The sequence below is a fragment of the Papio anubis genome, chromosome 20, assembly GCF_008728515.1.
Source record: "Papio anubis isolate 15944 chromosome 20, Panubis1.0, whole genome shotgun sequence".
NCBI lineage: Eukaryota > Metazoa > Chordata > Mammalia > Primates > Cercopithecidae > Papio > Papio anubis.
Window position 1 is genome coordinate 36,682,827 of NC_044995.1, and position 27,167 is coordinate 36,709,993.

General features: G+C 52.4%; 1 protein-coding gene across 3 annotated transcripts; it reads left to right on the forward strand.

Annotated features, from left to right (window-relative positions):
• Positions 1-211: 211 nt before the first annotated feature.
• AKAP8 (A-kinase anchoring protein 8) lies at positions 212-22,400 on the forward strand. Of its 3 annotated transcripts, none has more exons than XM_009193740.4 (14): positions 212-331; positions 2,722-2,760; positions 4,778-4,810; positions 5,367-5,646; positions 6,094-6,577; positions 7,065-7,194; positions 7,412-7,458; positions 9,212-9,245; positions 11,065-11,152; positions 14,534-14,675; positions 14,962-15,055; positions 16,082-16,212; positions 17,969-18,064; positions 21,666-22,400. In XM_009193740.4, exons 1-14 carry the CDS (start codon positions 313-315, stop codon positions 22,119-22,121), a joined length of 2,073 nt encoding a protein of 690 aa, XP_009192004.1. In that variant the 5' UTR covers positions 212-312; the 3' UTR covers positions 22,122-22,400. The 3 variants fall into 3 exon arrangements, with proteins under 3 accessions (XP_009192004.1, XP_009192005.1, XP_009192006.1); XM_009193741.4 differs by lacking the exon at positions 212-331 and adding an exon at positions 608-758; XM_009193742.4 differs by lacking the exon at positions 212-331 and adding an exon at positions 796-1,021.
• The last annotated feature ends 4,767 nt before the right edge of the window (positions 22,401-27,167 follow it).

Genomic DNA, 27,167 nt, shown 5'->3' on the forward strand with positions numbered 1-27,167 from the left:
TTTCTCTGTTACGGTGCCGCGCGGACCGGGCGGGGCGCGGGCCGAGAGGCGGGGAGCGCATGCGCGCGGGCCGGGCCCTCGGGCACCGCTGCGGGACCACAACTCCCGACAGGCTGCGGAGGTGGAGCTTCGCAGCCCGAAAGGCTAGCTGGGACGGCGAGGGCGGACCCTCGTGAAGGCCAGCCAATGGGCGCGCGCGGAAGTAGTGACGTGTGCGCCCAGTCTTCCAGTAGTCGACGGCGGAGGTGCGTTGAACGCATGCGTGCTGTGGTCTCCTAGTAAAAGGGGCTGCTGGTGGGCCGCGTTGAAGACATGGACCAGGGCTACGGAGGTTTGTGTAGGCTGCTGGGTGCAGAGTAGGGAGCGAAGGCTGAGTGCGAGCCACGCAGCCGCTGCGCAGACGGCCGCGGGCCGGGCCTTCGTCCGGAGTGTGGTTGCCGCAGCCGGGCCCTGCAGAGAGGCGGCCAGGGCGCGCGCGCGCGCGCCGCTCATTGGGCTTTGGCGCCGTCGCTCCCTGGGCGCTGCGTGCGGATTGGCCGCCAGGGCCCGAAGAGGCGGGCGGGACTCGGGGTTGGGGCAGACGCCGCGGTGGGCTTCATGGGGGGCGCCTGGGGCTGTGCGGGCCGTTTCTGTCCCTCACCTTCGGCGGGGCCCTTCCGGCCCCCGGCGACCCCGGGGTTTGCACTCCCGGCTTCCTCTTCCGAAGACGCCACAAAATGGCGGCGCTAGGGGGCGGAGCTACAGCGTGGGGTCCTGAGGTCGGGCTCCGGGCGCTGGGTCTGGGGCCACGGGGGGACCGCTGGGGCCGCCTCTCCTGACCTGCCCTAGGCCTTCGGGGCCGGGTGGGGCCTCTGCTGGGCTCCCAAGGCCCAGGGCGCCTGTCCCGGAAGCCGTCGGGCTGCGCGGGGTCGGGCCTTTAATCCCTGGTGGCTGCGTAGTGGGGCCGAGTGCGGCCGGCGCGGGAGTCAGCCTCGCCGGGCTCCAGCTCTGTACCCGGCGCGTGCTGGCGTGGGACAGGATGGTGAGGGGCAGATGCTGAGTGTTTGTACAAAGCTGGAAACCTGATGTGCCCTGGGGCTGGTGACAGATTGGCCATTCTCATGTAGGCAGTGCGTTGCGGTGGCTTGGAGGGGCCAAGGGGTTGTGCAAGAGGGAACGTGTCCTTTCCCCGCTTGGCTTTAGCGCTTGGCCTGCAGTAGGGCCGATTTTCTCGAGCTTCCTGCTCCCCGCCTCTGGAATCAGAGCCTTCTGGGAGCCAAGTTTGCCCACAGGGGATAGTTGGGACACGCTGGGTGGAGCTCGACTGGGTGTAGAGAAGCTAGTGGTCTGATCCTGGCTGCAGGAGCTCAAGAAGTTGTCGATCTTGAGAAGTGGCAGGGCAAAATTATCCCATCACCAGAAATTGCAGAGACAGGAGAGGGGTCGGTCCTGAGGCGGCAGCGTGCGCGGTGTGCTTTGGTGTCTTCCGGGTCCTAGCGAAGAAGCTCTGCCTGGCTCTCCTGGTCTTCCACAGCCTGTGTAGATTTTACCATTCTCTCCTTTCCTTCCCATCAGATCTTTTCTGCCGGTATTGTCTTTTTCAGTCTTAGTTTGGAGAGGTTTTTTTAATCCCCTTTTCCTACCTCCCGAAAACCTTTCAGACACAGTGGAGATAGTTCAGCTTCCCCGATTTCTTGTGTTTCGGGGAGCGTTTTAAGGTTAATAGTGCGTGCTGCTTACACTAGAGCTTCACAGGGAAGCGGCCTCTCAAGGTTGGTTACTTGCTGTTAGAATCTGCAGTCTGCTTTTCTGTTGCACGGATGCAAATTTAGAAGGCTTTGCGGTATGACGGAGGAGAAGGCATAGCATAGCAGAGGGCAAAACTCAGCGGTTATGACTGGGTCAAGTCTCGTAACCCGTGAGCCTAGCTCCCTTGTCTCTGAATGGCCTTCGGGACAACAGGTTTTGCTGGGTGCTTGCAGTGTATCGGCACACACTAGGCACTTAGCGGCGGGGCTAGTTCTGGTGAGGGAGACATGGGTATGTTCCTGCCTCATCAAAGTGAAGTCATTTAACAGGCATGGTGGCCACCCGCGCGCAGCTGAGTGCTGGGCCCCAGGGACACAGAAATGAAGAGAACACAGTTCCCATCCTCCTTCCTGGAGGGACCAGACAGATCCCATAGTGGGTGGGGGGTGTTGGAGGGTGGAAGAGTGCAGTCTGATGCCTTCGGGCCAGGCCAAGGCCCTGGGACTTAAAGGTCCAGGGGATCCGTGGAGGGCTTAAAAGTGATAGGAAGTGCGGCTTAGAGAGATGCAGTTTATGTCACCAAATTCCCATGCTTGTTCTCAGTTACGGGGTACTTGTGATAGTAGTCGGAACTGGTTTTCTGGCTGTGTGGTGGGTGGGGGAATGTGTCCTCATGCTGAGTGGATTGTCTTGTGTTAGCCTCAGTTGTGGATGGACTCTTGGAGGGGCGAGGTACTTGGCCAAGGTCCCTCTGCAGGCGGAGCTGACCTCCAAGCCCACTTCCCACCCTTCTTTTTCTGCTTTGATCTCAGCCAAGTGGAATGCGATGATGCCGTTAGCCAGCTGTGGGGTGGCTTTTTTGTGTGTTGGGGGGGGTATTCCTTCTTGTAAGGCTGACACTGAACTGTAAGGAGATCCATTTAGGAGTACCCCTAAAAGGACCCGTTCTCTGGTGTGACAAATAGAATCTTAACTCACGGGGTCTTCTTGCAGGCTATGGGGCATGGAGTGCTGGACCTGCCAACACCCAGGGTAAGTGGGCTCTGCTTTGCGGGTGAGGCGTGGGCTTCCCTTATATTCAAGGCCGTAGCATGGCAGAGCTGAACCTGATGGTCACCAGGGTCAAGGGAGGTGGTAGCCCAGGGGTCAGCAAACTTTGTGTAAAGGATCAGATGGTGAATATCTTTGTGGCTTTATGAGCTCCACAGTCTCTGTAGCAGGAAAGCAGTCATAAATGTGTGAAAGAGTGGATGGGACAATGCCAGTAGTTACTTATAGACAATATAATTCAAAGATCATAATTTTTGTGTGTTATTAAATCCTCTATTTTGGCAAAATATTTTTATTCTGAGTAAATAGCTGAGGGTATATCCAAGGTGTTTTTTCTCTATCATTAACAGATTTTTAGCACAGCTTTAGATTTAGTAGTAGAGTTTCATAGGCCCACACATCTCCACTCAGGTGTACTGTCTCTCATTAGTACGATTTTTTTTTTTCTTTTGAGACGGAGTCTTGCTCTGTTGCCCAGGCTAGAGTGCAGGGGTGTGATCTCGGCTCACTGCAGCCGCAGCCTCCTGAGTAGCTGGGATTACAGGCACCCACCACCGCGCCCAGCTAATTTTTGTATTTTTAGTAGAGACAGGGTTTCACAATGTTGACCAAGCTGGTCTCGAACTCCTGACCTCGTGATCAGCCCTCCTTGGCCTCCCAAAGTGCTGGGATTACAGGTGTCAGCCACCACACCCAGCCTCATTAGTAAGATCTTTCATTAGCTGGGTGAGGCAGCTCATGTCTGTAATCCCAGCAGTTTGGGAGGCTGAGGCAAGAGGCTCACTTGAGCCTGGGAGTTCGAGACCCGAGCTCAGGTGATCCTTTTATCCTAGTAATAAAAAATTAGTAGGGCGTGGCAGTGCGTGCCTGTAATCCCAGCCGCTCAGAAGGCTGAGGTAGAAAGATTGCTTGAGCCCAGGAGGTCAAGGCTGCGGTGAGCTGTGAGCCACTGCACTCCAGCCTGGGTGACAGAGCAAGACCCTGTCTCCAAAAAAAAAAAAAAGCTTGCATTAGTGTGATGCATTTGTTACAATTAATTAGCCAGTGTTCCAGTGTTTATGTGATATTATTCACTATAGCTCATAGTTTTTCTTAATTTGCATAGTCTCTGAGTTTTGACCCAATGTGTAAGTGATATATTTCATGTCAAAATTTGTCATTGAATATACCTTAGAAGCTTTACCCCAACCATTTAAAAACGTAAAATTCACCCTTCGCTGAGGGCAGAGCCTGAGAACACAGGGCTACAGGCAGTGTGCTGGTACTTACTTATGAGCACTGAAATTCGAACATCACAAGGGCTGTGCCAAGGTGGGCAGTGGGCTCCGTGTGGCCTGACTTTTTGCAGACCCCCACTCTAGAGTCAGGGTCACGACGCTAGGCTTGTTTGGGGGGCCATTGTGTGCTCTCTGCTGGCAAGGTTTTCTGCTTTCTGCCAGCCCGTGTTCGAGGGCGCGAGGGCTTCCTTTGTGTTCTGAGTCTGAGATCTGTCTCTAGCAATATGGGGAGTGGGGCTGCTTTTCGAGCCACCACCCGGTGTTTCAGGAGGAGGCCTTCGAAGTCGCTCGAGGCACATAACGTCCTCTTGCTCGCTTGAGTTGAGGACGTGACGTTGCACCAGTGCCTAGCTGTGCAGTTGGCAGCGCCTGCACTCTGGCTTCTGGTGGGAACTGGCCCTTTACGAGGACTCTGCCTGGGGCCTGACCCGGCTAACCTCTTGGCCAGCAGCCCACAGTAGACGAGCTTCCTGGGGAGCGTGCAGCATCCCTTCCCTTGCCCTGACGGGAAGTTGGCCTTGCACGGGAGAGAGGGCTGGCTTGTGCTTAGCCTAGTGCTCTGTAGGAGTTGAGTGAGCTAAGAACACCCAAGGCTGCCTCCCTGAGCGCTGCAGAGGGAAGCCCTGGCCCTGGGACTGTGGAGGGTGGAGCGGGGTGACAGCTGGGGTGTCAGTGCCTTCGTTCTGCAAACAGGGCTCTTGTGTGTTTTTGTTTCCCCTAAGGTGCATATGGAACTGGTGTGGCCAGCTGGCAAGGTAAGCCCTTCTGTGGCGGGGGGGGTCTGTGGGTGGGCGAGTGGGCCTCTGATCTGAAGGCCAGGCAGGTTCAGCCCATCAGGGAGGTTTGACATGGACTTCCTGGCTCTGTTCCTGAGGACGCAGTCAGCCAGGGCTGCTGTTGTGAATACGGCGCGGTTGGTGGGGTGGGGCGGCTGCAGACGGCTGTGGTGGGCAGCTTCAGAGAAGCATGATGGGGAGGACTGTGACTGTGCTCTGGGGGCAGCGGTCCTTTGTGGGGCCTGTCAGCAGCCGGAACTGCTGTTCCCAGACTCAGTCACCCGGCTTAGAATGGGGAACAGGTCCTAGAGTCTGGCACGGAAAACCCACTGCTAGGCCCTGAGGCTACCCCTTTCTTTGGCCACCTCCTGCTGCCTCTTGGCAGGTCACAGTGCAGTGTGAAATGATGCCAGCAGCACTGGGTCCCACACCCCTTTTCCTTCTCGGTGGCAGTGGGTGCCCCTCCCTGGTTGTGTCCACCATGGACAGGTCTCCTGGGTGCTGAGGTCTGACTTGGCTCCTCCCCCCATGACAGGTTATGAAAACTACAATTACTACGGCGCCCAGAACACCAGTGTCACCGCAGGCGCAACCTACAGCTACGGCCCAGCCTCGTGGGAGGCCACCAAGGCCAACGATGGCGGCCTGGCGGCGGGGGGCCCTGCCGTGCACATGGCCTCTTATGGCCCAGAGCCATGCACCGACAATTCTGACTCCCTCATTGCCAAGATCAACCAGCGTTTGGACATGATGTCCAAGGAAGGAGGCAGGGGCGGGAGCGGCGGCGGTGGGGAGGGCATGCAGGACCGGGAGAGGTGATTATGGACCCAAGCCCTTCCCCTGGGACCCCACACCTCCCCACCTTTGTGCACATGGGAGTGGGCACCCACTCTTGAGGGAGGACCTGTCCTCGCCTCCCTCCTGAGTGTGGCATTGATGAGCTGGGCTCGTGGGGGGCCAGCGGTGTTACAGTAGGACTTCCTTGCTTTTCTTCATGGTGGGGCTTGGGCATGGTTGTTGGCTAACCTCCCCGAGACTCCTTTTTCCTGCATCCTGCTGCTCCTGTGGCCAGGGGCTCTGAGTCCCCCACTCAGCAGTATTCCGGGGGGGTGTTGGTTGGCGTTGGCCATCCGAGCACTCAGGTGGAATGCAGGGTGGTTTGGTTGGCTGTTTTGAATGTAGGGGCATCGAGGTTATACTGAGGGAGTGTGGCAGTGGGTGACTGGGGGGACTGCCCCTGACAGGCTGTGCTTCTGTTGCAGCTCCTTCCGCTTCCAGCCGTTCGAGTCCTATGACTCCAGGCCCTGCCTGCCTGAGCACAACCCCTACCGCCCCAGCTACAGCTATGACTATGACTTTGACCTGGGGTCCGACCGCAATGGCAGCTTTGGGGGGCAGTACAGTGAATGCCGGGACCCGGCCCGGGAGCGGGGCTCCCTTGATGGCTTCATGCGGGGCCGGGGCCAGGGCCGCTTCCAGGAACGGAGCAACCCTGGCGCCTTCATGCGCAGTGACCCCTTTGTGCCCCCCGCTGCGTCCTCTGAGCCCCTGTCCACGCCATGGAACGAGCTGAACTACGTGGGTGGACGGGGCCTGGGAGGGCCCTCCCCCAGCCGGCCGCCTCCGTCCCTCTTCTCCCAGTCCGTGGCTCCCGACTACGGCGTGATGGGCATGCAGGCGGCAGGCGGCTATGATGGCACCATGCCCTACGGATGTGGCCGCTCGCAGCCTCGGATGCGGGATCGGGTAAGCCCTCACAAGGTGCCTTCCAGCTGCCTTTGCTTCTCTTTTTAGCAGCTTTATCGAGGTAAAATTTTCCCATCTCAACATTCACTTAAATGTTTTTAAGTGCGCAGTTCGACTTTTAGTTAATTTACAGGATTGTGCAACCACCCCCACCACCACAGTCTAATCTTAGCATTTCTGTCAACTGGAAGAGAAACCTCTGCTCCTTAGTCACCCCGTCTCCCCCCCCCAGCCTCCAGCGAGCGCCACTGGCCTCTGGATTTGCATGTTCTAGACGTTTTGCACAAATGGAGTCACGAAACGTGCGGCCTTTTGTTCCTGGGTTCTTTCACTCAGCGTGATTTTCTTTTTAGTTTCAAATACGTTGTCTCTGCTTTTTAAAAGACCTTTTGTGCCTGTGTTGTCTGATCTTATAACCTTGCTCTTTTCTGTGGGGCATCTTCACGGCCCCGGTAAGTAGCTCACGGGGTGTGCTTGTTGTCTGTAGCCCAAGAGGAGAGGGTTTGACCGCTTCGGACCAGATGGCACGGGCAGGAAACGGAAGCAGTTCCAACTTTACGAGGAGCCAGACACCAAACTGGCCCGGCTTGACAGTGAAGGAGATTTCTCCGAAAATGGTATGTCCTGGGGGCCAGGGGGGCCAGGCGGATGTAGGATGGGTCAGCTGCCTGCTGGGGTCTGCCTGCCCCGTCTGTGTCGTGGACACTCGCGGGTGGCATGTTTCACCGCCACTGTGGTCAGGGCACACTCACCCTGGACGGCGAGCTCGGGAGGGTGGAAACCAGATGGGACCACTCTCCGGGGACTGACTTTTCCTCTCTTTGTGTCTGGCAGATGACGCAGCTGGTGACTTCCGCTCGGGAGATGAAGAATTCAAGGGTGTAAGTCCACCAGGCAGCCCTTTCGCCTCTAGCGTGGGATTTCTTCTTTCTTTAATCGCCCTTCCTCACAAAGGGGCAGGAGCGGCTGCCGTGGTGGATTTGACTACCTCTGAGTGGATTTAGGACCCTGACTTTTAGCTAGGTTTCTAAAAGTTTTCCACCTTAGCCGGGCGCAGTGGCTCACACCTGTAATCCTAGCACTTAGGGAGGCCCAGGTGGGTGGATCACTTGAGGTCAGGAGTTCAAGACCAGCCTGGCCAACATGGTGAAACCCCATCTCAATTAAAAATACAAAAGTTAGCCAGGAGTGGTGGCATGTGCCTGTAGTCCCTGCTACTTGGGAGGCTGAGGGAGGAGGATCACTTGAACCTGGGAGGTGGAGGTTTGGAGGTTGCAGTGAGGTGAGATTGCACCACTGCACTCCAGCCTGGGCAACAGAGGGAGACTGTCTCAAAAAAAATGTTTTCAACTTACAGCAAACATTCCCTTTCTGAAAAAAGCTCCCAGTTCCTCTCCCTCGTCTCCAGGCCAGTAAGTGCAGGGACTGTAGGCTGAAGCTTCCAAGCACAGGCTGGAGGCTGATTTGCCGCCAGCTCCATACCAGGTGCCGCTGACCGGTGTCCTCATCCTTCCGTCCTCACAACAAGGCACAGGCGGGTAGCATGTGGGGCCAGTTCGTAGCCGGGACCACCCCAAGCTCCTGGGGAGGTGCCTCAGCCACCCCAGTGAAGATTCTGATCCAAGTTGGAGGTGTAGGGCCTGGATGTCCAGCGTGGGAAAGAGGGCCTTCCCAAGTCCTTACAGTCACATAGGCAGGAGACGGTGGCTTTTCAGGTTTTCAGAGTCTCACTTGATTCCTATTGTGCTGGTGTTGAGACTAGGAATCTCTGCAAACCTACTGATTCTTAATTTAACCGTATGTTCACTGCCTAAGGAGTCAGCTCTGTTTAGATTCTCAGTTGAATTGTTTTTATGTATACATGATTTGGTATCAAGACATTGGGTAAATATAGGCCAGGTGCGGTGGCTCATGCCTGTAATCCCAGTATTTTGGGAGGCCGAGGTGGGTGGATCACTAGGTCACAAAATTGAGACCATCCCGGCCAATATGGTGAAACCCCGTCTCTACTGAAAATACAAAAATTAGCCGGACGTGGCGGCGTGCACCTGTAGTCCCAGATACTCCGGAGGCTGAGGCAGGAGAATAGCTTCAACCCAGGAGGCAGAGGTTGCAGTGAGCTGAGATCACGTCATTGCACTCCAGCCTGGGAGACAGAGTGAGACTGTCTCAAAAAAAAAAAAAGATAAGATATTGGATAAATATAAACAAAAGCTTGGGAAACGTGGTGGAACCCATTTTCTGTCAAGAATGCCGGAACTGGCATCCCCCAAGTGAGACTCCATCTCCCTACAGTTGGTGAACAGGCTCTGTTCATAGAATTGTACGGGTGGGCCTTTGTCACGGGGTAGGCAGTTCTGCAGCTTAGGAGGAGCCGAGAGCGGGTGGGTGAGTGGCTTTCTAGAAAGGTGGTCGTCACAGAATCTCTGAAGGCAACTGGGAATAATAACAGGACACACAGGCCCTGTCCTGAGCCCCAGAGGGTGGTCCTGACACTGTGGCTCATTCTTGGTGGCATCATAACCTAGGTCTGGGGTGAGACCACCCACCAGGCAGTGGCCAGGGACTGGGCTGGTTGTGGAGAGCTGTGGACACACCAGCTCACTGCCGGACTTCGTGTATTCTCTTTTCCAGGAGGATGACTTCTGCGACTCTGGGAAGCAGAGAGGTAGGCGTCACCGTGTCCCTTGCAGCTTTCCTGTGTCTTCCTGGCTGCCCCGCACTTACTGCCCAGCTTCTGAGCAAGCCGGGGCCTGGATGGAGGGGCCCGTGGCTGTGGGGGAAGAGGGGCTGCAGCCACCAGATGGGCCTTGACCGTGGCGATCGGCCGACACTTTGCTTCAAAGTGTCTGGGGCAGCATTTACCGGAAACGGGTCTGTCTGCCTGACCCGATGCAGGCTGCAGTGGGGATGGGGGGCAGCCTTGGGTGTCCACCACAGTTGAAGTTTGTAGGGAAGGAGACACATGAAAGAAGAGGCTCCCAGCCCATCTTCTGTGCCCTGCTGGGCCAGTGCATGTCCCTGAACTGTTTTCTCCAGGGCTTCCTTTTGTCCGGTTCTTTCAGTCACCTGCCCTGGGCCATGCTGTGGACCTCTGTGGTGGGGATACTGGCAGCTGCAGTGCACATTGCTTTGTGCCTGTAAGTGTGTGACAGCAGACAGCTGCGGGGTCGGGAGCACCAGGCCCACTGGGTCTTTGAGAGGCAGGTGCCCTTCAGCAGGTCTCTTCATGTCCAGTGCAGGAGATGAAAGGGTCCGCAGCAACAGCAGACCAGGCTTAAAGCCCCACGGCAGGGCGGCCTGAGGTGCCGCGGCCTGGAGCTCACCCTGAAGCCACTTGTTTCTTTACCTGTTCTGTGGGTCTTTCCGTAGCTGGTTACCCCAAGGATCACAGGCTGGCTCCTCAGTGGCCCTGCTCCCATGCATTCTGAAGGCCCTTGGCTTAGATGCTCCTCCTGTTCAGGCTTAGCCAGCCCTCTGCGGTCCTCCCCCGTGCGACCCGCAGCAGTCCTGTCCGTAGCACGGGGCGCCCCAAGCGCTTAGCGGCACAATGCTAAAGCAAAGGTGACATGTCTGTTGCGCGCAGGTCCTGCTACCTACCCGGGATGACTTTGCTATTAAACAGCAGTCATAGTTTCAGGCAGTGACCTCTTGCCAAAAATCCCACACGCCCTTTTGAGAGGCTTCTGAGCAGCGCACGCCGGTCGCCATCTTCGTGGGACAGTCTCGGGACTGGCATCAGGGGTAGGGGTTACAGTTCAGATGCTTCTCCAACCTTTTTTCAGCGTCCGTCCCTGGCCTCACGCTGGGACGGTGGCCGCGTGGCTCTCCGAGGAGCTCCTGTGCTGGCCCCGGGGGACGGACGGGAGGACCAATCGGTCTCTTCCCAGATTTTTTTTCTAGGATTGCTTCCCATGCAGCCCTGGGAAAGCCCTAGACTGACGGTTTTTGTGAGTGGAAGATAGAGGTCGGGCCAGCAAGGACTGTCAGACCTGCTGAGGCCCTAGTTCAGACGGGGCCGCCAGGACACTCGTCACAGTCCGCCTAGAGGTGGGATAGAGGACGGCGGAGCAGCTGCTTCACTTCTTGAGGCCTTCAGCTGCCGCCTCTTCATCCGGGGAGAATTGGCTTCTCCTGTGATATTGGGAGAAGACCCCATTGCAGGGCATGAGATTGGACAAGCAGGATGGGGAGGACAGAGACAGCAGGGGGCTGTGGTGCACATGGGGTGGGCAGGCTGTGTCCCTGGCCCATCCTGGCTGCCTCAGGCCATGTGGGGAGTGAGGTGACTACTCTGGCCTCGCCACAGGCCCGTGTCCACCAGGAGTCTCTGACGGTGCCTTGGGGCATCCTGGACTCTGCCTCGTGGTGCAGGCAGTGGCAGGGCACAGGGTGTAGTGGCCAAGCCGCAGCCCCCCGACCAGGCCCTGGAGCTCAGCTCCTTTGCAGGCCCCTCAGAGCGTCTCGAAGGGACTTGTCTGTTACAGGAGAGAAGGATGACGAGGACGAGGATGTGAAAAAGAGAAGGGAAAAGCAAAGGAGAAGAGACAGGACGCGGGACCGTGCAGCCGACAGGTGAGGCACGGGCGCGCACCCCCACAGGAAGAGGTGGACCTGGTGCAGTGGAGGCGCTCCCGAGCTCACCTGTCCTCCCTCCACAATGCTGGGGGCCTGGTAGCCTGACTCCTCTGGCCAAACCAGTGGGAGGCAAAACAGGAAACCGTTGAGAGTGCAGAAAAGGCCATCGCTTGTGCTCCCAGCACACAAGCTACCTGTCTTCTAGGACGGCTGGGATGTTGCTTTGGTGAAGTTAGGTTTCTGTTCTTGCTTAGAGAACTGGTGTTTGACTCGTGTCTCTTTTTCTCTGGAGTCCCAGCCTTACTAGTGGGTCTGTGTGGTCCGTAACTGCCCAGCAGGGGGCTCTGTTACTCTCCTGCAGGCCTGAGGGGCAGCCCTGTCCCTGGCCTGGTGTCTGGCATCTCAGTCAGTGTCCTGCGTACACCTTATCTAAATCCAGACCACCCCTGGAGTTTGACATAGCTAGGAGACAGGTAGAGACATGGTCCTACCATCAAGATTTTGTCCCAGACTAGAAAATGATTGCAAAATGTTGAGCCCAAAGGATGTCAGCGTGAGCATACCATGTGCCTGTCCCTCTCTGCCAGGAGTTAAGTGCTTCCAACTAGAAACTGAAATTACCAGTGATCATGTGATGCTGAGGAATCCTTGACCTTAAGGTTCACATGGGAGAGTGTTTTTTTTTTCTTTTTTTTGTTCTTGAGATGGAGTCTTGATCTGTTGGCCAGGGTGGAGTGCAATGGCGCAATCTCGGCTCACTGCAACCTCTGCCTCCTGGGTTCAAGCAATTCCGCCTCAGCCTCCTGAGTAGCTGGGATTACAGGCACCTGCCACCATGCCTGGCTAATTTTTGTATTTTTCGTAGAGGCGAGGATTCACTGTGTTGGCAAGGCTGGTCTCAAACTCCTGATCTCAGTGATCTGCCCACCTTGGCCTTCCAAAGTGCTGGGATTACAAGCGTGAGCCGCTGTGCCCAGCCTGGACAGTGATTGTTTTGTTCAAAGAAATGCTTAGTAAAAGGGGTGAGATGCAGTGGCTCACGCCTGTAATTCCAGCACTTTGGAAGACTGAGCCGGCGGCTCGCTTCAGGCCAGGAGTTCAAGACCAGCCTGGTCAGTATGGTGAAATCTGTCTACTAAAACCACAAAAATTAGCCAGGCATGGTGGCAGGTGCCTGTTATTTCAGCTACTACTGTAATCTCAGCTACAAGAATGAAACTCCATCTCAAAAGAAAGAGAAGTGCTTAGCAAAATGAAGCCAGGAACCAAACACGGAACTGTTTCTTCTTAAGCGGTACGGGAACATTGAAACCCTTGTTATTTTAAACAGGTAAATGATGGATAGAGTAGATGACTTTTCGTGTCACATGGAAACTGAGATGACTTTTTTTTTTAGCTTTAATAATATAATAAAGAGACAGGGGTCTTTCTTTGTTGCTTGGGCTATTGAACTAGCCTCAAGAGATCTTCCTGCCTTGACCTCACAGAGTACTGGGAGAAGGGCATAGAGGTGACATTTTTTTACTTCCTTTTTGCTTTTTTTTAAATCTTGTATGTTCTTCCAATGAAGAGGTGACTTATTTTTATTTATTTATTTTTTGAGACAGAGCCTCGCTCTGTCGCCCAGGCTGGAGTGCAGTGGCGCGATCTCCACTCACTGCAAGCTCTGCCTCCTGGGTTCGCGCCACTCCATAGGGGGTGGGGACGTGTCTTCGTGGTGCTTGTCAGAGGTCAGAAGCGAGGCTTGTGGAGTTGGCAGAGGGGAAGTCCTGAGTGCCACAGGGCCTGTACCCCTACACCAGAAGGGCAGGAGCCTCCAGGACAGAGCCAGGGAGGAAGCACCCCAGTGTGGTGGCCTGGGGGTCTGCAGGCTGCTTTCCCTTGCCGTGCAGTGTGGTTACTTTTGGGGAGGCTTCGAAAGCCCGTGACAGAGAAGCCTCCCTTCTCATCTGTAGAATTGGTTGTGACGTGTCTCTACGTGGAGTCTCATGGGAGAGCTGGTCTTGGGTTTTGTGTTTTGAATTGTGCGAGGTGTTTTGTCTGCACGTAAAATGAGGTTGCCTTGTGTCATCCCAGTGGCTGCAGAGAGAAACTCATCTGAGAAGCTGTGGAGCTAGATGCTGGGCCCCAAGAGCCGCCAGCCAGAGCCTAGGGCGTCCCCAGTTCTGAGCAGTTGCAGCTTTCCGGTGTTTTCTCAGGGGCTTTGGGGCCAGACAGGGCTGCAGGGTCAGCAGATTACTATGTGAATCATTTGCCTGAGATACTTGCCAGTCCGTGTTCCCATTCTTCAGCTGGGGAAGTTTGGGTAACTGCCGTTCTTTTGCTCCTTGGGAAGTCAGAACTCTTGGTTCCACAGCGACTTTCCCTAGCTGAGTGCAGTGGCATGCACCTCTAATCCCAGCTACTTGGGAGGCTGAGGGGGGTGGATCACCTGAGGTCAGGAGTTCGAGACCAGCCTGGCCAACATGGTAAAACCCTGTCTCTACTAAAAATACAAAAAAAAAAAAAAAAAAAATAGGCTGGGTACGGTGGCTCACACCTGTAATCCCAGCACTTTGGGAGGCGGGGGCGGGTGGATCACAGGTCAGGAGTTTGAGACCAGCCTAGCCAACATGGTGAAACCCCATCTCTATAAAAAATACAAAAATTAACTTGATGTGGTGGCGGGCGTCTGTAACCCCAGCTACTCGGGAGGCTGACACAGGAGAATCACTTGAACCCGGGAGGCGGAGGTTGTAGTGAGCTGAGATCGCATCACTGCACTCCAGTCTGGGCGACAGCGAGACTCCATCTCAAAAAATAAAATAAAATAAAAATACAAAAACAATGGCCGGGCGCAGTGGCTCACGTCTGTAATCCCAGCACTTTGGGAGGCAGAGGCGGGCGGATCACCAGGTCAGGAGATCGAGACCATCTTGGCTAACATGGTGAAACCCCGTCTCTACTAAAAATACAAAAAATTAGCTGGGCGTGGTGGCAGGCGCCTGTAGTCCCAGCTGCTCAGCAGGAGAATGGCGTGAACCTGGGAGGTGGAGCTTGCAGTGAGCTGAGATCATGCCACTGTACTCCAGCCTGGGCGACAGAGCGAGACTCCATCTCAAAAAAAAAAAAAAAAAAAAAAGCCAGGCTTGGTGGTGGGGGCCTGTAATCCCAGCTACTCAACTCAGGAGGCTGAAGCAGGAGAATTGCTTGAACCCGGGAGTTAGAGGTTACAGTGAGCTGAGATTACGCTGTTGCACTCCAGCCTGGGCAACAAGAGTGAAACTCAGTCTCAAAAAAAAAGAAAAAGATTCCTGAAAATCCTGATTCTATTTCAGCTCTCCCCAGAGGTAAGCTGATGCTCCCCGCTTCACTCCCCTCCTTGTTTTCCTTCCCCAGAATTCAGTTTGCCTGTTCTGTGTGCAAGTTCCGTAGCTTTGACGATGAAGAGATCCAGAAGCATCTGCAAAGCAAATTCCACAAAGAGACACTGCGGTTCATAAGCACCAAGCTGCCTGACAAGACAGTGGAGTTCCTGCAGGTAAAGGACAGCTGGGTCCCGTCACCTCATCGTCCATCGATCCGGCAGGTGCCGGATCCCTTGAAGGACAAAGGGAAATCAGACGCCATACTTGGCCAAGGTTTCCTTTCCCAGATAGAGCAGCTGTGTAAGTCCCCGAGTCACAGGGACAACCGAGAGCTCCGGCCATAGTGCTGTGCTGCCCATGGAACTGCTCTGACAGCTGCCTGCCTAGCCCTGGCAGCTGAGAAATGTCCACACATGCCAGCCTCTCATTTTACTTTATGCCATCTCCAACCCCACCTAGGAATACATTGTAAACAGAAATAAGAAAATTGAGAAGCGGCGTCAGGAATTGATGGAGAAAGAAACTGCGAAACCAAAACCAGATCCTTTCAAAGGTGAGTTGTGATCCCAGGATGCGTGCTGTCCTGGATGGTAGTAAGGCATGTGACGGGACCCGTAAAACATGGTGCGAGGCTGGGCGTGGCGGATCACGAGGTCAGGAGATCCAGACCATCCTGGCTAACATGGTGAAACCCCATCTCTACTAAAAGATAGAAAAAAGTAGCTGGGTGTGGTGGCAGGCGCCTGTAGTCCCAGCTACTTGGGAGGCTGAGGCAGGAGAATGGCGTGAACCCCGGAGGCGGAGCTTGCAGTGAGCCAAGATCGCACCACTGCACTCCAGTCTGGGCGACAGAGTGAGACTCCATCTCAAAAAATAAAATAAAATAAAAATACAAAAACAATGGCTGGGCGCGGTGGCTCATGCCTGTAATCCCAGCACTTTGGGAGGCCGAGGCAGGTGGCTTACAAGGTCAGGAGGTCGAGACCATCCTAGCTAACACGGTGAAACCGTGTCTACTAAAAAACATACAAAAAATTAGCCGGGTGTGGTGGCAGGTGCCTGTAGTCCCAGCTACTCGGGAGGCTGAGAGGCAGGAGAATGGCGTGAACCCGGGAGGCGGAGCTTGCAGTGAGCTGAGATCGCGCCACTGCACTCCAGCCTGGGCAACAGAGTGAGACTCCGTCTCAAAAACAAAAAAAAGCAATGTGGCTCAAAGCCAGCTCAAGGTGGCTGAGAAGGTGATGGTGAGACCTGTGGGAAGAGCGCTCAGCAGCAGTGGAAAGAAAGAAACCTTCGGATGTGGCCTTGCATAGATCGTAGCTTATATCCTGACATTAAGCACGTCCGTGTCTTTTCCTCCTTGGTTTGAAAAGAAAGGACCAGGAGGAACAGAAAAGCTGAAGTGTGCAGAATTCTCAGCTATAGAGGCCGATGTGCTAGCCCATACTCCCCATAGAAAGGCAGGCTATGCCCTTCTGACTCCTTAGAGTTGCAGGGAGAAAACGTGGGCCCTGTTGGGGAGTGGGAGGAAAGAATCACTTGCTGTCCCAGATCCTAAAAGACATGCGTTTCCTCGCAGGGATTGGCCAGGAGCACTTCTTCAAGAAGATCGAGGCTGCTCACTGCCTGGCCTGCGACATGCTAATTCCTGCACAGCCACAGCTCCTCCAGCGGCACCTGCACTCCGTGGACCACAATCACAACCGCAGGGTGAGTCTTCCTCCCACACTGCCTGCGGTGCGCATTGCAGGGCTGCGGCTCAGAGCCTCCTGTGTCTTATGGGGAATAACAACATCTTTAGCGGCTCTTGCTGTGTTTCAAGTCTGTCACTTCCATCGATGGGTCGTAGGATTCGTCTCAATTTTTATAAAAATATGAGAAAATGTGTTGCTTAGACTCAATTAAATGTAGTAGCTACGATTCTCCTGATAGTGTCTCCACATAGGTCAGTTTCCCAGTAGCTGAAGGCCTGGGGGCTTCTGTAAGCTGAGACCCAAGGGCCATTGAGAGCCGAGTGGCCCAGGGGACTTGGACTAAAGGACTGGTTCTGTCCTTACCTACCTGATGGGGCTTCAGGCTAAATGTTGAGCCCAGGGGTCACATGTTGAAGATTCTGGAAAAATACCTTCTTTTGTGAGGAGTCAAATCATAAGGATTTTTAGCATTGCGGACCATAGAGGCCCTATCCAGTGACACAGCTGTACCTGCTGTCAGTGCAGAAAAGCAGACAGTGAAGAGTGCCTGTGGCTGCGTTTGCTCTGCAGCCTGTCACTTTCTGGCCCTGGGTTAGCAGCTCTCTCCTTAGTTTACTCAGCTATTTTTTTTTTTCTTTTTTTTTTTTGAGACGGAGTCTCGCTCTGTCGCCCAGGCTGGAGTGCGGTGACCGGATCTCAGCTCACTGCAAGCTCCGCCTCCCGGGTTCACGCCATTCTCCTGCCTCAGCCTCCCGACTAGCTGGGACTACAGGCGCCTGCCACCTCGCCCGGCTAGTTTTTTGTATTTTTTAGTAGAGACGGGGTTTCACCGTGTTAGCCAGGATGGTCTCGATCTCCTGACCTTGTGATCCACCCGTGTCGGCCTCCCAAAGTGCTGGGATTACAGGCTTGAGCCACCGTGTCCGGCTACTCAGCTATTAAATGGGGAGGTCAAAAGCTGCCCACCCATCTCACAGTACTGTGTTTTGGTTTTGATTATGGTTTTTTGGTTTTTGTTTGTTTGTTTGTTTGATGGAGTTTCACTCTTGTTGCCCAGGTTGGCGTGCAGTGGTGCGATCTCAGGTCACTGCAACTTCCGCCTCCCAGGTTCAAGCAATTCTCCAGCCTCAGCCTCCTAAGTAGCTGGGATTACAGGTGCCCACCACAACGTCCGGCTAATTTTTTGTATTTTTAGTAGAGATGGGGTTTCACCATGTTGGCCAGGCTCGTCTTGAACTCCTGACCTCAGGTCATTCACCCGCCTCAGCCTCCCAAAGTGCTGGGATTACAGGCGTGAGCCACTGCGCCCAGCCCCAGTACTATTAAAGATAAGCTGAAAAGCAGTATACAAACAAGGGACCATTGTGCTGAAGGCGTGAGCTGCCACACCCAGCATAGTCATACTTTTGTTGAACTTACGAAGTCAGTGTAACCCCAAAAACTGAAAAGAAAGAGCTTGCCCTTTTCCTCCACTGAGCCCACACCGCCTTTCATTTGTGAACGCTCTTGTTTCACCCCCGATTCTGCATGTGCTACTTGGGTATCAGTGGCGCATCTTTGCGTTTATCTCTTAAGATTGTCCAGCTTTTCCAGTTTGTTAGTCTTGGTTGCACAGTCTCTCTGGAGCCTTCTTTCGATTCGTGGAGCCTGGTGTTTTGAGATTTGCCTCTCTGCATAGGGCTGATCTCAGGATGGTGCGGCGGAGCCTGACTGGTTTGTTCTCTTGCTTATCCTTGCCATTTTTAAAAGATCACATTTGGTGCCCTTTGCAGTTGGCTGCTGAACAGTTCAAGAAAACCAGTCTCCACGTGGCGAAGAGTGTTTTGAACAACAGACACATAGTGAAGATGCTGGAGAAATACCTCAAGGTTCGTGCTTGCAAGTACCACAGACAGGAAAAGCTTTTGAAAGGGAAGACGAACCCCACGAGCAGGGAGTTGAATCCAGAGTGCAGTGTTCAGCATTTCTGAGTCTTTTGACCAGTTGAGGGACACTGGAGTACGTCAGGCTCCGGAACGTGACAACTGGGATTTCCAGTCAGTCACTGCTTGCCTGGGGACTCTGGGGATGTGGTGCAGCTTGAAAATCCTGATTGTTTAGCCTTAAAATTCTGAGCAAATGATTTTTAGGTGCTTTAGAAAAACCCAAGGTTAGCCCTACTCGGGAAGCTGGGATGGGAGGATTGCTTGAGCCCAGGAATTTGAGGCTACAGTGAGTGATGGTGGTACCACTGCACTTCAGCCTGGGTAACATAGCAAGACCTGGTCTTTAAAATAAAGGAAAGCAGAGAACTGGGAGTTATGGCTCATGCCTGTAATCCCAGTAGCTTGGGAGGCTGAGGCAGGAGGATCCCTGAGCCCAGGAGTTAGAGGAGTTACGATTGTGCCACTGCACTCCAGCCCAGGTGACAGAGCGAGACCCCATCTCAAAAAAAATATCCAAGGTAGATGATAATTTTCCAGAAGAGAAGCTAAAAAGAGGTTTCACTGATAGAGCCAGTGGACAGTGAGGTTGAAGGTGAATGAGGTTGAAGGTGAGGGGTAGTGAGGAACCAGAGCCTTCATGCTGGGAGCAGCATATAAAAGTCCCAAAGTGGGTGCTCATGGAGAGAAGGCTGGTTGGAAGAGCTCCCAGTTCTTTCTTGTGAAACCCATTTTGCTCAGTGTTCATCCCAGTACTTTGGCATTTGGGGCAGGCAGCTAAGTCCCAGCCCACAACCTGACTTCAGGGCCTGTTTGCCCTCCTCTCAGTTACTAAACACTTCCATATTGGACAGTTCCATCCATTAAAGGCACAGAATCTAAATAACCAATTTAAGAAACATGACTGGGCTGGGCGTGGTGGCTCACACCTGTAATCCCAGTACTTTGGGAGGCTGAGGTGGGCAGATCACTTTGAGCTCAGGAGTTCGAGATCAGCCTGGACAACATGGTGAAACCCTGTCTGTACAAAAAATACATAAATTAGTCAGGCATGGTGGCCCACGCCTGTGGTCCCCGCTACTCAGGAAGCAGAGGTTGCAGTGAGCCAAGATCGTGCCACTACACTCCACCCTGGATGACAGAGTAAGACCCTGTCTCAAAAAAAAAAAAAGAGGGAAGAAACATAACTCACGATTTTACCTTTGTAGCTGAAGCAAGGTAAAAGTTTCTAGAGTCAAGTGTGGGCTCAGGCTTCTAAGCGTGTCTTTTTTTTTTTTTTTTTGAGTCAGGGTCTTGTTCTCTTACCAGGCTGGAGCGTAGTGGTGTGACGATAGCTCACTGCAGCCTCGCATTCCTGAGCTCAAGAGATCTTCCCCACTCAGTCTCCCAGGTAGCTGGGACTGCAGTAGTACACCACCACACCTGGCCAATTTTTTTTTTTTTTTTGAGATGGAGTCTTGCTCTACCGCCCAGGCTGGAGTGCAGTGGTGCAACCTCTACCACCTGGGTTCACGCCATTCTCCTGCCTCAGCCTCCTAAGTAGCTGGGACTACAGGCGCCCACCACCACTCCTGGCTAATTTTTTGTAGTTTTGATCGAGATGGGATTTCACCATGTTAGGATGGTCTCGATCTCCTGACCTCGTGATCCACCCGCCTCGGCCTCCCAAAGTGCTGGGATTACAGGCGTGAGCCGCTGCGCCCGGCCTCACACCGGCTAATTTTTAAGACACTCTTGCACTGTTGCCCATGCTGGTCTGGCCTCAAGTGATCCTCCCGCCTTGACCTCCCAAATTGCTGGGGATACAGGCATGAGTGCCTTGCCCTAACCATCATATTTTAAAACATGTTTCCTAATCTGGTAATGATAACTTTTAGTTCGCTTGTTTTAGACTATAGATAGTTTTTTAGCATATAGTTAGGAGAATTTTGACTTCTGAGGGAGTCAGACTTGATTTGAATCTTCATTCTGATGTGTAGTAGTTTTGTTACCTCTGGCAAGTTACTGATCTTTGAAGCTAAGTTCCTTTTCTGGAAAATGGGGATTTATCTCAAGGCTATGGGCACAAATGACACTTAAAAAAAATTTTTTTTTGGCCAGGCGCGGTGGCTCACGCCTGTAATCCCAGCACTTTGGGAGGCCGAGATGGGCGGATCACGAGGTCAGGAGATCGAGACCATCCTGACTAACACGGTGAAACCCCGTCTCTACTAAGAAATACAAAAAACTAGCCGGGCGAGGTGGCAGGCGCCTATAGTCCCAGCTACTCGGGAGGCTGAGGCCGGAGAATGGCGTGAACCCGGGAGGCGGAGCTTGCAGTGAGTGGAGATCGCGCCACCGCACTCCAGCCTGGGAGACAGAGTGAGACTCCATCTCAAAAAAAAAAAAAAAAAAAAATTTTTTTTTTGTTCTGTTCTGCAACCTCTGCCTCCTGGGTTCAAGCGATTCTCATGCCTCTGCCTCCTGAGTAGCTAGGATTACAGGCATGTGCCACCATGCACGGCTAATTTTTGTATATTTTGTACAGCCAGGGTTTCGCCATGTTGCCCAGGCTGGTCTCGAACTCCTGAGCTCAAGCAGTCCTCCGGCCCCAGCCTCCCAAAGTGCTAGGATTACAGATTACAGACGTGAGCCACTGCACCTTAATGACACTAAAAAATTACGTAGTGTTAACTTCTGTTACATGCCGTTTTTTTAAAAACATCAAGTTAAGACTGGGTGCGGTGGCTCACGCCTGTAATTTCAGCACTTTGGAAGGCCGAGGTGGGCAGATCATGAAGTCAGGAGGTCAAGACCATCCTGGCTAACACGGGAAACCCTGTCTCTACTAAAAATACAAAAAATTAAGCGGGCGTGGTGGCAGGCGCCTTGAGCTACTCAGGAGGCTGAGGCAGGAGAATGGCGTGAACCCGGGAGCTGAGATCGCGCCACTGCACTCCAGCCTGGGCGACAGAGGGAGACTCCCATCTCAAAAAAAAAAAAAAAAACAAAAAAAAAAAAAACAAAAGCATCAAGTTAAGAAATCCTAGGTCTTGTGAACTTTTCCTCACTGTTACATGCTTGATTAAAAACTGCAGGCCGGGCACGGTGGCTCACACCTGTAATCCCAGCACTTTGGGAGGCTGAGGCGGGCAGATCACCTGAGGTTGGAGTTCCAGACCAGCCTGACCAACATAGAGAAACACCATCTCCACTAAAAATACAAAATTAGCCGGGCGTGGTGGTGCATGCCTGTAATCCCAGCTACTTGGGAGGCTGAGGCCAGAGAATCACTGGAGGCGGAGGCTGTGGTGAACCAAGATCACACCACGGCAGTCCAGCCTGGGTGACAATGAGACTCCGTCTCAAAAAAACAAATTGCAGAATATCTGGGGACACTTTTCTGAATCTGTAGGCTCTGAGAACATGTAGGATTCACTCCTGTGGTGTAACTTACAGAAGTGTTTCATTGTGGACTCTGCTGGTTCTGGAAAGCTGACATCCCAGCAATCATGGGCCTCCTGAGCCCTGCTTAGACCACACTGACCTGTGTTTCCTCTTTGGCCAGGGTGAGGACCCTTTCACCAGTGAAACCGTTGATCCAGAAATGGAAGGAGATGACAATTTAGGAGGTGAGGATAAGAAAGAGACGCCTGAGGAGGTGGCCGCGGACGTCTTAGCCGAGGTGATTACAGCAGCAGTGAGGGCTGTAGATGGGGAAGGAGCGCCTGCTCCAGAGAGCAACGGGGAGCCAGCTGAGGGCGAAGGCGCCATGGACACAGCGGAGGCCAGTAGTGATCCTCAAGCTGAACAGCTGCTGGAAGAGCAGGTGCCCTGCAGAACGGCACCTGAGAAGGGCGTCCACGAGGCCAGAAGTGAGGCTGCAGAGGCTGGAAATGGCACCGAGACAATGGGAGCAGAGGCAGAAAGTGCCCAAACCAGAGCTGCTCCTGCTCCAGCTGCCACAGATGCCGAAGTGGAAAAGACTGATGCAGAGTCCAAAGGTGCTAGTCCCACAGAATGATGCTCATTTCCCTGTGCCAGGGAAGGCATTGGGATGATGGAGGTGTTGCTCCTTCTCCCTTGGTTTATAAGCAGTACAAGGGCGTGTGCTCCTGGAATATGCTGTAAACTAATTTTGGTGAAGAGACCCAGCCATTTCCTCCTGAGCAGTGCCTCTCACGGCTTGTCTTGTGCAGTCGTGTGGCTTCTTGCCCAGGTTTGAAAGAAGTACATTGTCCTTAGCAGCTGTAACATATCTCTTGACACTGCACTTGGAAATAATAAAGGTTGGGTGATTATATCTTGATGATACATTACTTGTTCAATATAGCCACTGATGGAATGCCTCTTTTTTTGTTTTATTTTTTTCCTTATTTTATCTTTTTTGGTTGGGAACAGCTCAACACTAGGAATATATCTTTTTTTTTTTTTTTTTTTTTTTTTTTTTGAGGCGGAGTCTCGCTTTGTCGCCCAGGCTGGAGTGCAGTGGCGCGATCTCGGCTCACTGCAAGCTCCGCCTCCCGGGTTCCCGCCATTCTCCTGCCTCAGCCTCCCGAGTAGCTGGGACTACAGGCGCCGCCACCACGCCCGGCTAGTTTTTTGTATTTTTAGTAGAGACGGGGTTTCACTGTGTTAGCCAGGATGGTCTCGATCTCCTGACCTCGTGATCCGCCCGTCTCGGCCTCCCAAAGTGCTGGGATTACAGGCTTGAGCCACCGCGCCCGGCCGGAATATATCTTGCTCTATAGAGGATTTTTGTTTGTTTCAAGCTTCAGCCTTTAATCTATACCTCTGTAGTGCACCGTATGGTGTGTGACTTTCACAGGACTCGGCAGCACCTGGTTCACATGTGGCACCACGTCACATCCACGCGCTCTCAAAGGCCGGAAGAATCTGACCGACCTACGCCACTGGAAACACACCCACCTCAGCCTCAAGAACCAGACTGTGCAGAGGGCATTGCGCCCCAATCTTTAGTCCTTGCTGAATCATTTCTCTAATATTTTACCTCATTTGTGTTCCACCTCTAGATTACTTCAGTTTTTTTTTTTCCTTTAAAATTAGTTACTGCCACTCAAATGTATTTACAGAGAAAATTTGGCCAGACTCAGTGGTGCATGCCAACAATCCCAGCACTTTGGGAGCTGAGGCGGGAGGATAGCTTAAGCCCAGGAATTCAAGACCAACCTGGACAACATAGCAAGACCCCATCTCTTAAAAAAAAAAAAAAAAGGAAACTTGATGTGATTCCCATAGATGGAATAATCCAGCATAAGTTGCCATAGATAGAAGCTATCGGTAAAAAAAAATAATATAATGAAGTACATGTTTCATTTTAGAGAAATAACTATTACTTTAGACCTTTCCGAATCTGAGAAAGGGAGGCTAGCATGTGTTCAAGGTTAGCACACACAGTTAGAATTTCCTCAAATCAGAAGAATTGGAAGATACCCCCCCTTTTGAAATGGCCCTGCTGTGTCGGTTTCCCTGTGGCCTTGTGAACTGTATACATCTCACATGTTGGGAAACGCCACTGGGAAGTCACTAGGAGGCAGTAAAATTTTTGCTGAGCCTCTGCTGTATACCAGGGGCTAACTCACCATGCACATTCTAGGAACTGGGCCCTGCTCATGAGGAGCCTTAGTGGAGATTCCGGTGAATATTTATTAAAAAGTCAACAATAGAACTGAAAATGGAAATAAACTGCTTGATAAGACGACGGTGCCTCTGGGTCATTTCTGCTCAGCATCCGTTCATGTTGCGTAGATGCGTCTTAATCACAGGTTGAGCCTGCTCTTTAAGCTTGTTAAGGCAAAAATGTTGGTAGCATTGAACATCAGTAGTGGAAAAAAACATCACTAGTGGAACTGCTTTATTTCCTTAATTTTCTTTTTTTCCTTTTTTTTTAAATTTGAGACAGAGTCTCACTCTGTTGCCCAGGCTGGAGTGCAGTGGCGTGATCTTGGCTCACTGCAACCTCCGCCTCCTAGATTACAGGCTTGAGCTACTGCACCTGGCCCCCCGCCCCTTTTTTTTCTTCTTCTAAAACTCCAAGACCCGGCCAGGCATGGTAGCTCACAACTGTATTCCCGGTACTTTAGGAGGCCGACACGGGTGGATCACTTGAAGTCGGGAGTTCGAGACCAGCCTGGCCAACATGGCAAAAATACAAAAATTAGCTGGGTGTGGTGGCACACGCTTGTAATCCCAGCCACTGGGGAAGCTGAGGCAGAAAAATTGCTTTAACCAGGGAGGCAGAGGCTGCAGTGAGTCGAGGTTACACTACTGCACTCCAGCCTGGGCAACAGAGCAAGACTTTGTCTCAAAAAAAAAATTAGATCAGGTGCGGTGGCTGACGCCCGTAATCCAAGGACTCTGGGAGGCCAAGGTGGGAAGATCACAAGGTCAGGAGCTCGAGAACATCTTGGCCAACATGGTGAAACCCCATCTCTACTAAAAATATAAAAATTAGCTGGGCATGGTCCTGTGCGCCTGTAGTCCCAGCTACTCTGGAGGCTGAGGCAGGAGAATCACTTGAACCCTGGAGGCAGAGGTTGCAGTGACCCAAGATCATGCCACTGCACTCCAGCCTGGCAACAAGAGCAAAACTTCGTGTCTCTCTCTCTCTCTCTCTATATATATATATATGTATATATGAATCCAAGACCTGTCATTAAATTGGTCTGAATGTCAGTGTGGCTCTTCCACCTTCCACCTCTTGGTGAAACTACATAATTTTTTTGTTGTTTTGTTTCATTTTACAGGCAGGATCTCACTCTCTTGTCCAGGCTGGAGTGCAGTGGCACCACAGTAGCTCACTGCAGCCTCCAAATCTTGGTTTGAAGTGATCCTCCCACTTCAGCCTCCTGATTAGCTGGGACTACAGGAGTGCACCACTCTGCCCAGCTAATTTTTAAAAGTCTTGTAGCCAGGCGCGGTGGCTCATGCCTGTAGTCCCAGCACTTTGGGAGGCCGAAGCAGATGGCCTGAGGTCAGGAGTTCAAGACCAGCCTGGCCAGCATGGTGAAACCCCATCTCTACTAAAAGTATAAAAATTGGCCGGGCGCGGTGGCTCAAGCCTGTAATCCCAGCACTTTGGGAGGCCGAGACGGGCGGATCACAAGGTCAGGAGATCAAGACCATCCTGGCTAACACGGTGAAACCCCGTCTCTACTAAAAATACAAGAAAATTAGCCGGGCGAGATGGCGGGCGCCTGTAGTCCCAGCTACTCGGGAGGCTGAGGCAGGAGAATGGCGTGAACCCGGGGGGGCGGAGCTTGCAGTGAGCCGAGATCGCGCCACTGCACTCCAGCCTGGGGCACAGAGCAAGACTCCGTCTCAAAAAAAAAAAAAAAAAAAAAAGTATAAAAATTATACTATGTTTTTGCCTCCCAAAGTGCTCCTGTGTTTGCCTCCCAAAGTGCTGGGATTACAGGTGTGAGCCACCACACCTAGCCTCACTTCATTCCTTTTTATGACTAAATAATATTCCATTGTATGGATACAGCACATTTTACATCTTGTTTATACGTTCACCTGATTAATATGAGTTTACTATTGTAAACAGTGCTGCAAGGAACAGTCATGGTCAAGGGTTTATTTGAGTTCCTGTTTTCTGTTTTATTTATTTATTTTTGAGACGGAGTGTCGCTCTGTGGCCCAAGCTGAAGTGCAGTGGTGCGATCTTGGCTCACTGCAACCTCCGCTTCCTGGGTTCAAGTGATTCTTCTGCCTCAGCCTCCCGAGCAGCTGGGATTACAGGTGTCCGCCACAACACCTGGCTAATTTTTGTATTTTTAGTAGAGACAGGGTTTCACTGTGCTGGCCAGGCTGGTCTCGAACTCCTGACCTTGTGATCCGCCTGCCTTGGCCTCCCAGAGTGCTGGGATTACAGGCATGAGCCACCATGCCTGGCTTCACTGTGGTTTTGATTGACATTTGCCTAATGATTCATGATGTTAGGCATCTGTTTATGTGCTTCTTGGCCATTTGCATATCTTTGCATATCTACACAAGTTCTTTGCTATTTCATTTTATATATTTTGAGAGAGGGTCTTGCTCTGTCGTCCAGGCTGCAGTGCAGTGGTATGAATACAACTCACCATAACCTCAACTTCCTGGGTTCAAGCAATTCTCACCTCAGCCTCCCAAGTAGCTGGGACCAGCGTGTGCCACCACGCCCAGGTAATTTTTTGATTTTTTTTTTTTTGTAGAGAGAGGTTCTTCCTTTGTTATCCAGATTGGTCTTGAACTTCTGGGTGCAAGCCATCCTCCTGCCTCAGCCTCCCAAAGTGCTGGGATTACAAGTGTGAGCCACCACAACTCACCTTTGCCCATTTTAAAATCAAATTGTCTTTCTGCTGATAGCAGGAATTTTTTGTGTATATTGAATACTAGACACTTGGCAGATATATGATGTGCAAATATTTTCTCCTGTTCTGTGGGTTATCTTTTCATTCCCTTCATAGTGCTCTTTAATGCACAAAATTTTTAATTTTGAGGCTTGGCGAGGTGGCTCATGCCTGTAATCCCAGCACTTTGGGAGGCCGAGTTGGGTGGATCACAAAGTCAGGAATTCGAGACCAGCCTGGCCAGCATGGTGAAACCCCATCTCTACTAAAAATACAAAAAATCAGCCAGGCATGGTGGCACCCGCCTGTACTCCCAGCTACTTGGGAGGCTGAGGCAGGAGAATTACTTGAACCCAGAAAGCAGGCGTTGCAGTGAGCAGAGATCACGCCACTGCACTCCAGCCTGGGCGACAAGAGTAGTACTCCATCTCAATAAAATAAAGGAAAAATTAAATTAAATTAAATTAAATTAAAGTGAGTTTCTGGGAAAAAAAAATTTAATTTTGATGAAGCCTAATTTGTCTATTTTTTATTTTATAAATTGTGCTTTTGATGACAAATCAATAAAACTGTTGCGATTCAGTCCAACAGGCTGTGAAAATAGAAAAAAGAAAAAGAAAAAACCATTGTCATATCCAAGGTCATGAAGATTTCACTCTTCCAGCACTTCGGGAGGCCAAGGTGGGAGATTACTTGAGCCTAGGAATTTGAGACCA

Bases quoted from the DNA above. Each gene is read 5' to 3' on its own strand.
- AKAP8 (XM_009193740.4), top strand. The intron at 5,647-6,093 runs GTGATTATGGAC...CTTCTGTTGCAG, and splicing joins GGCATGCAGGACCGGGAGAG to CTCCTTCCGCTTCCAGCCGT. The intron at 7,459-9,211 runs GTAAGTCCACCA...TCTCTTTTCCAG, and splicing joins GAGATGAAGAATTCAAGGGT to GAGGATGACTTCTGCGACTC.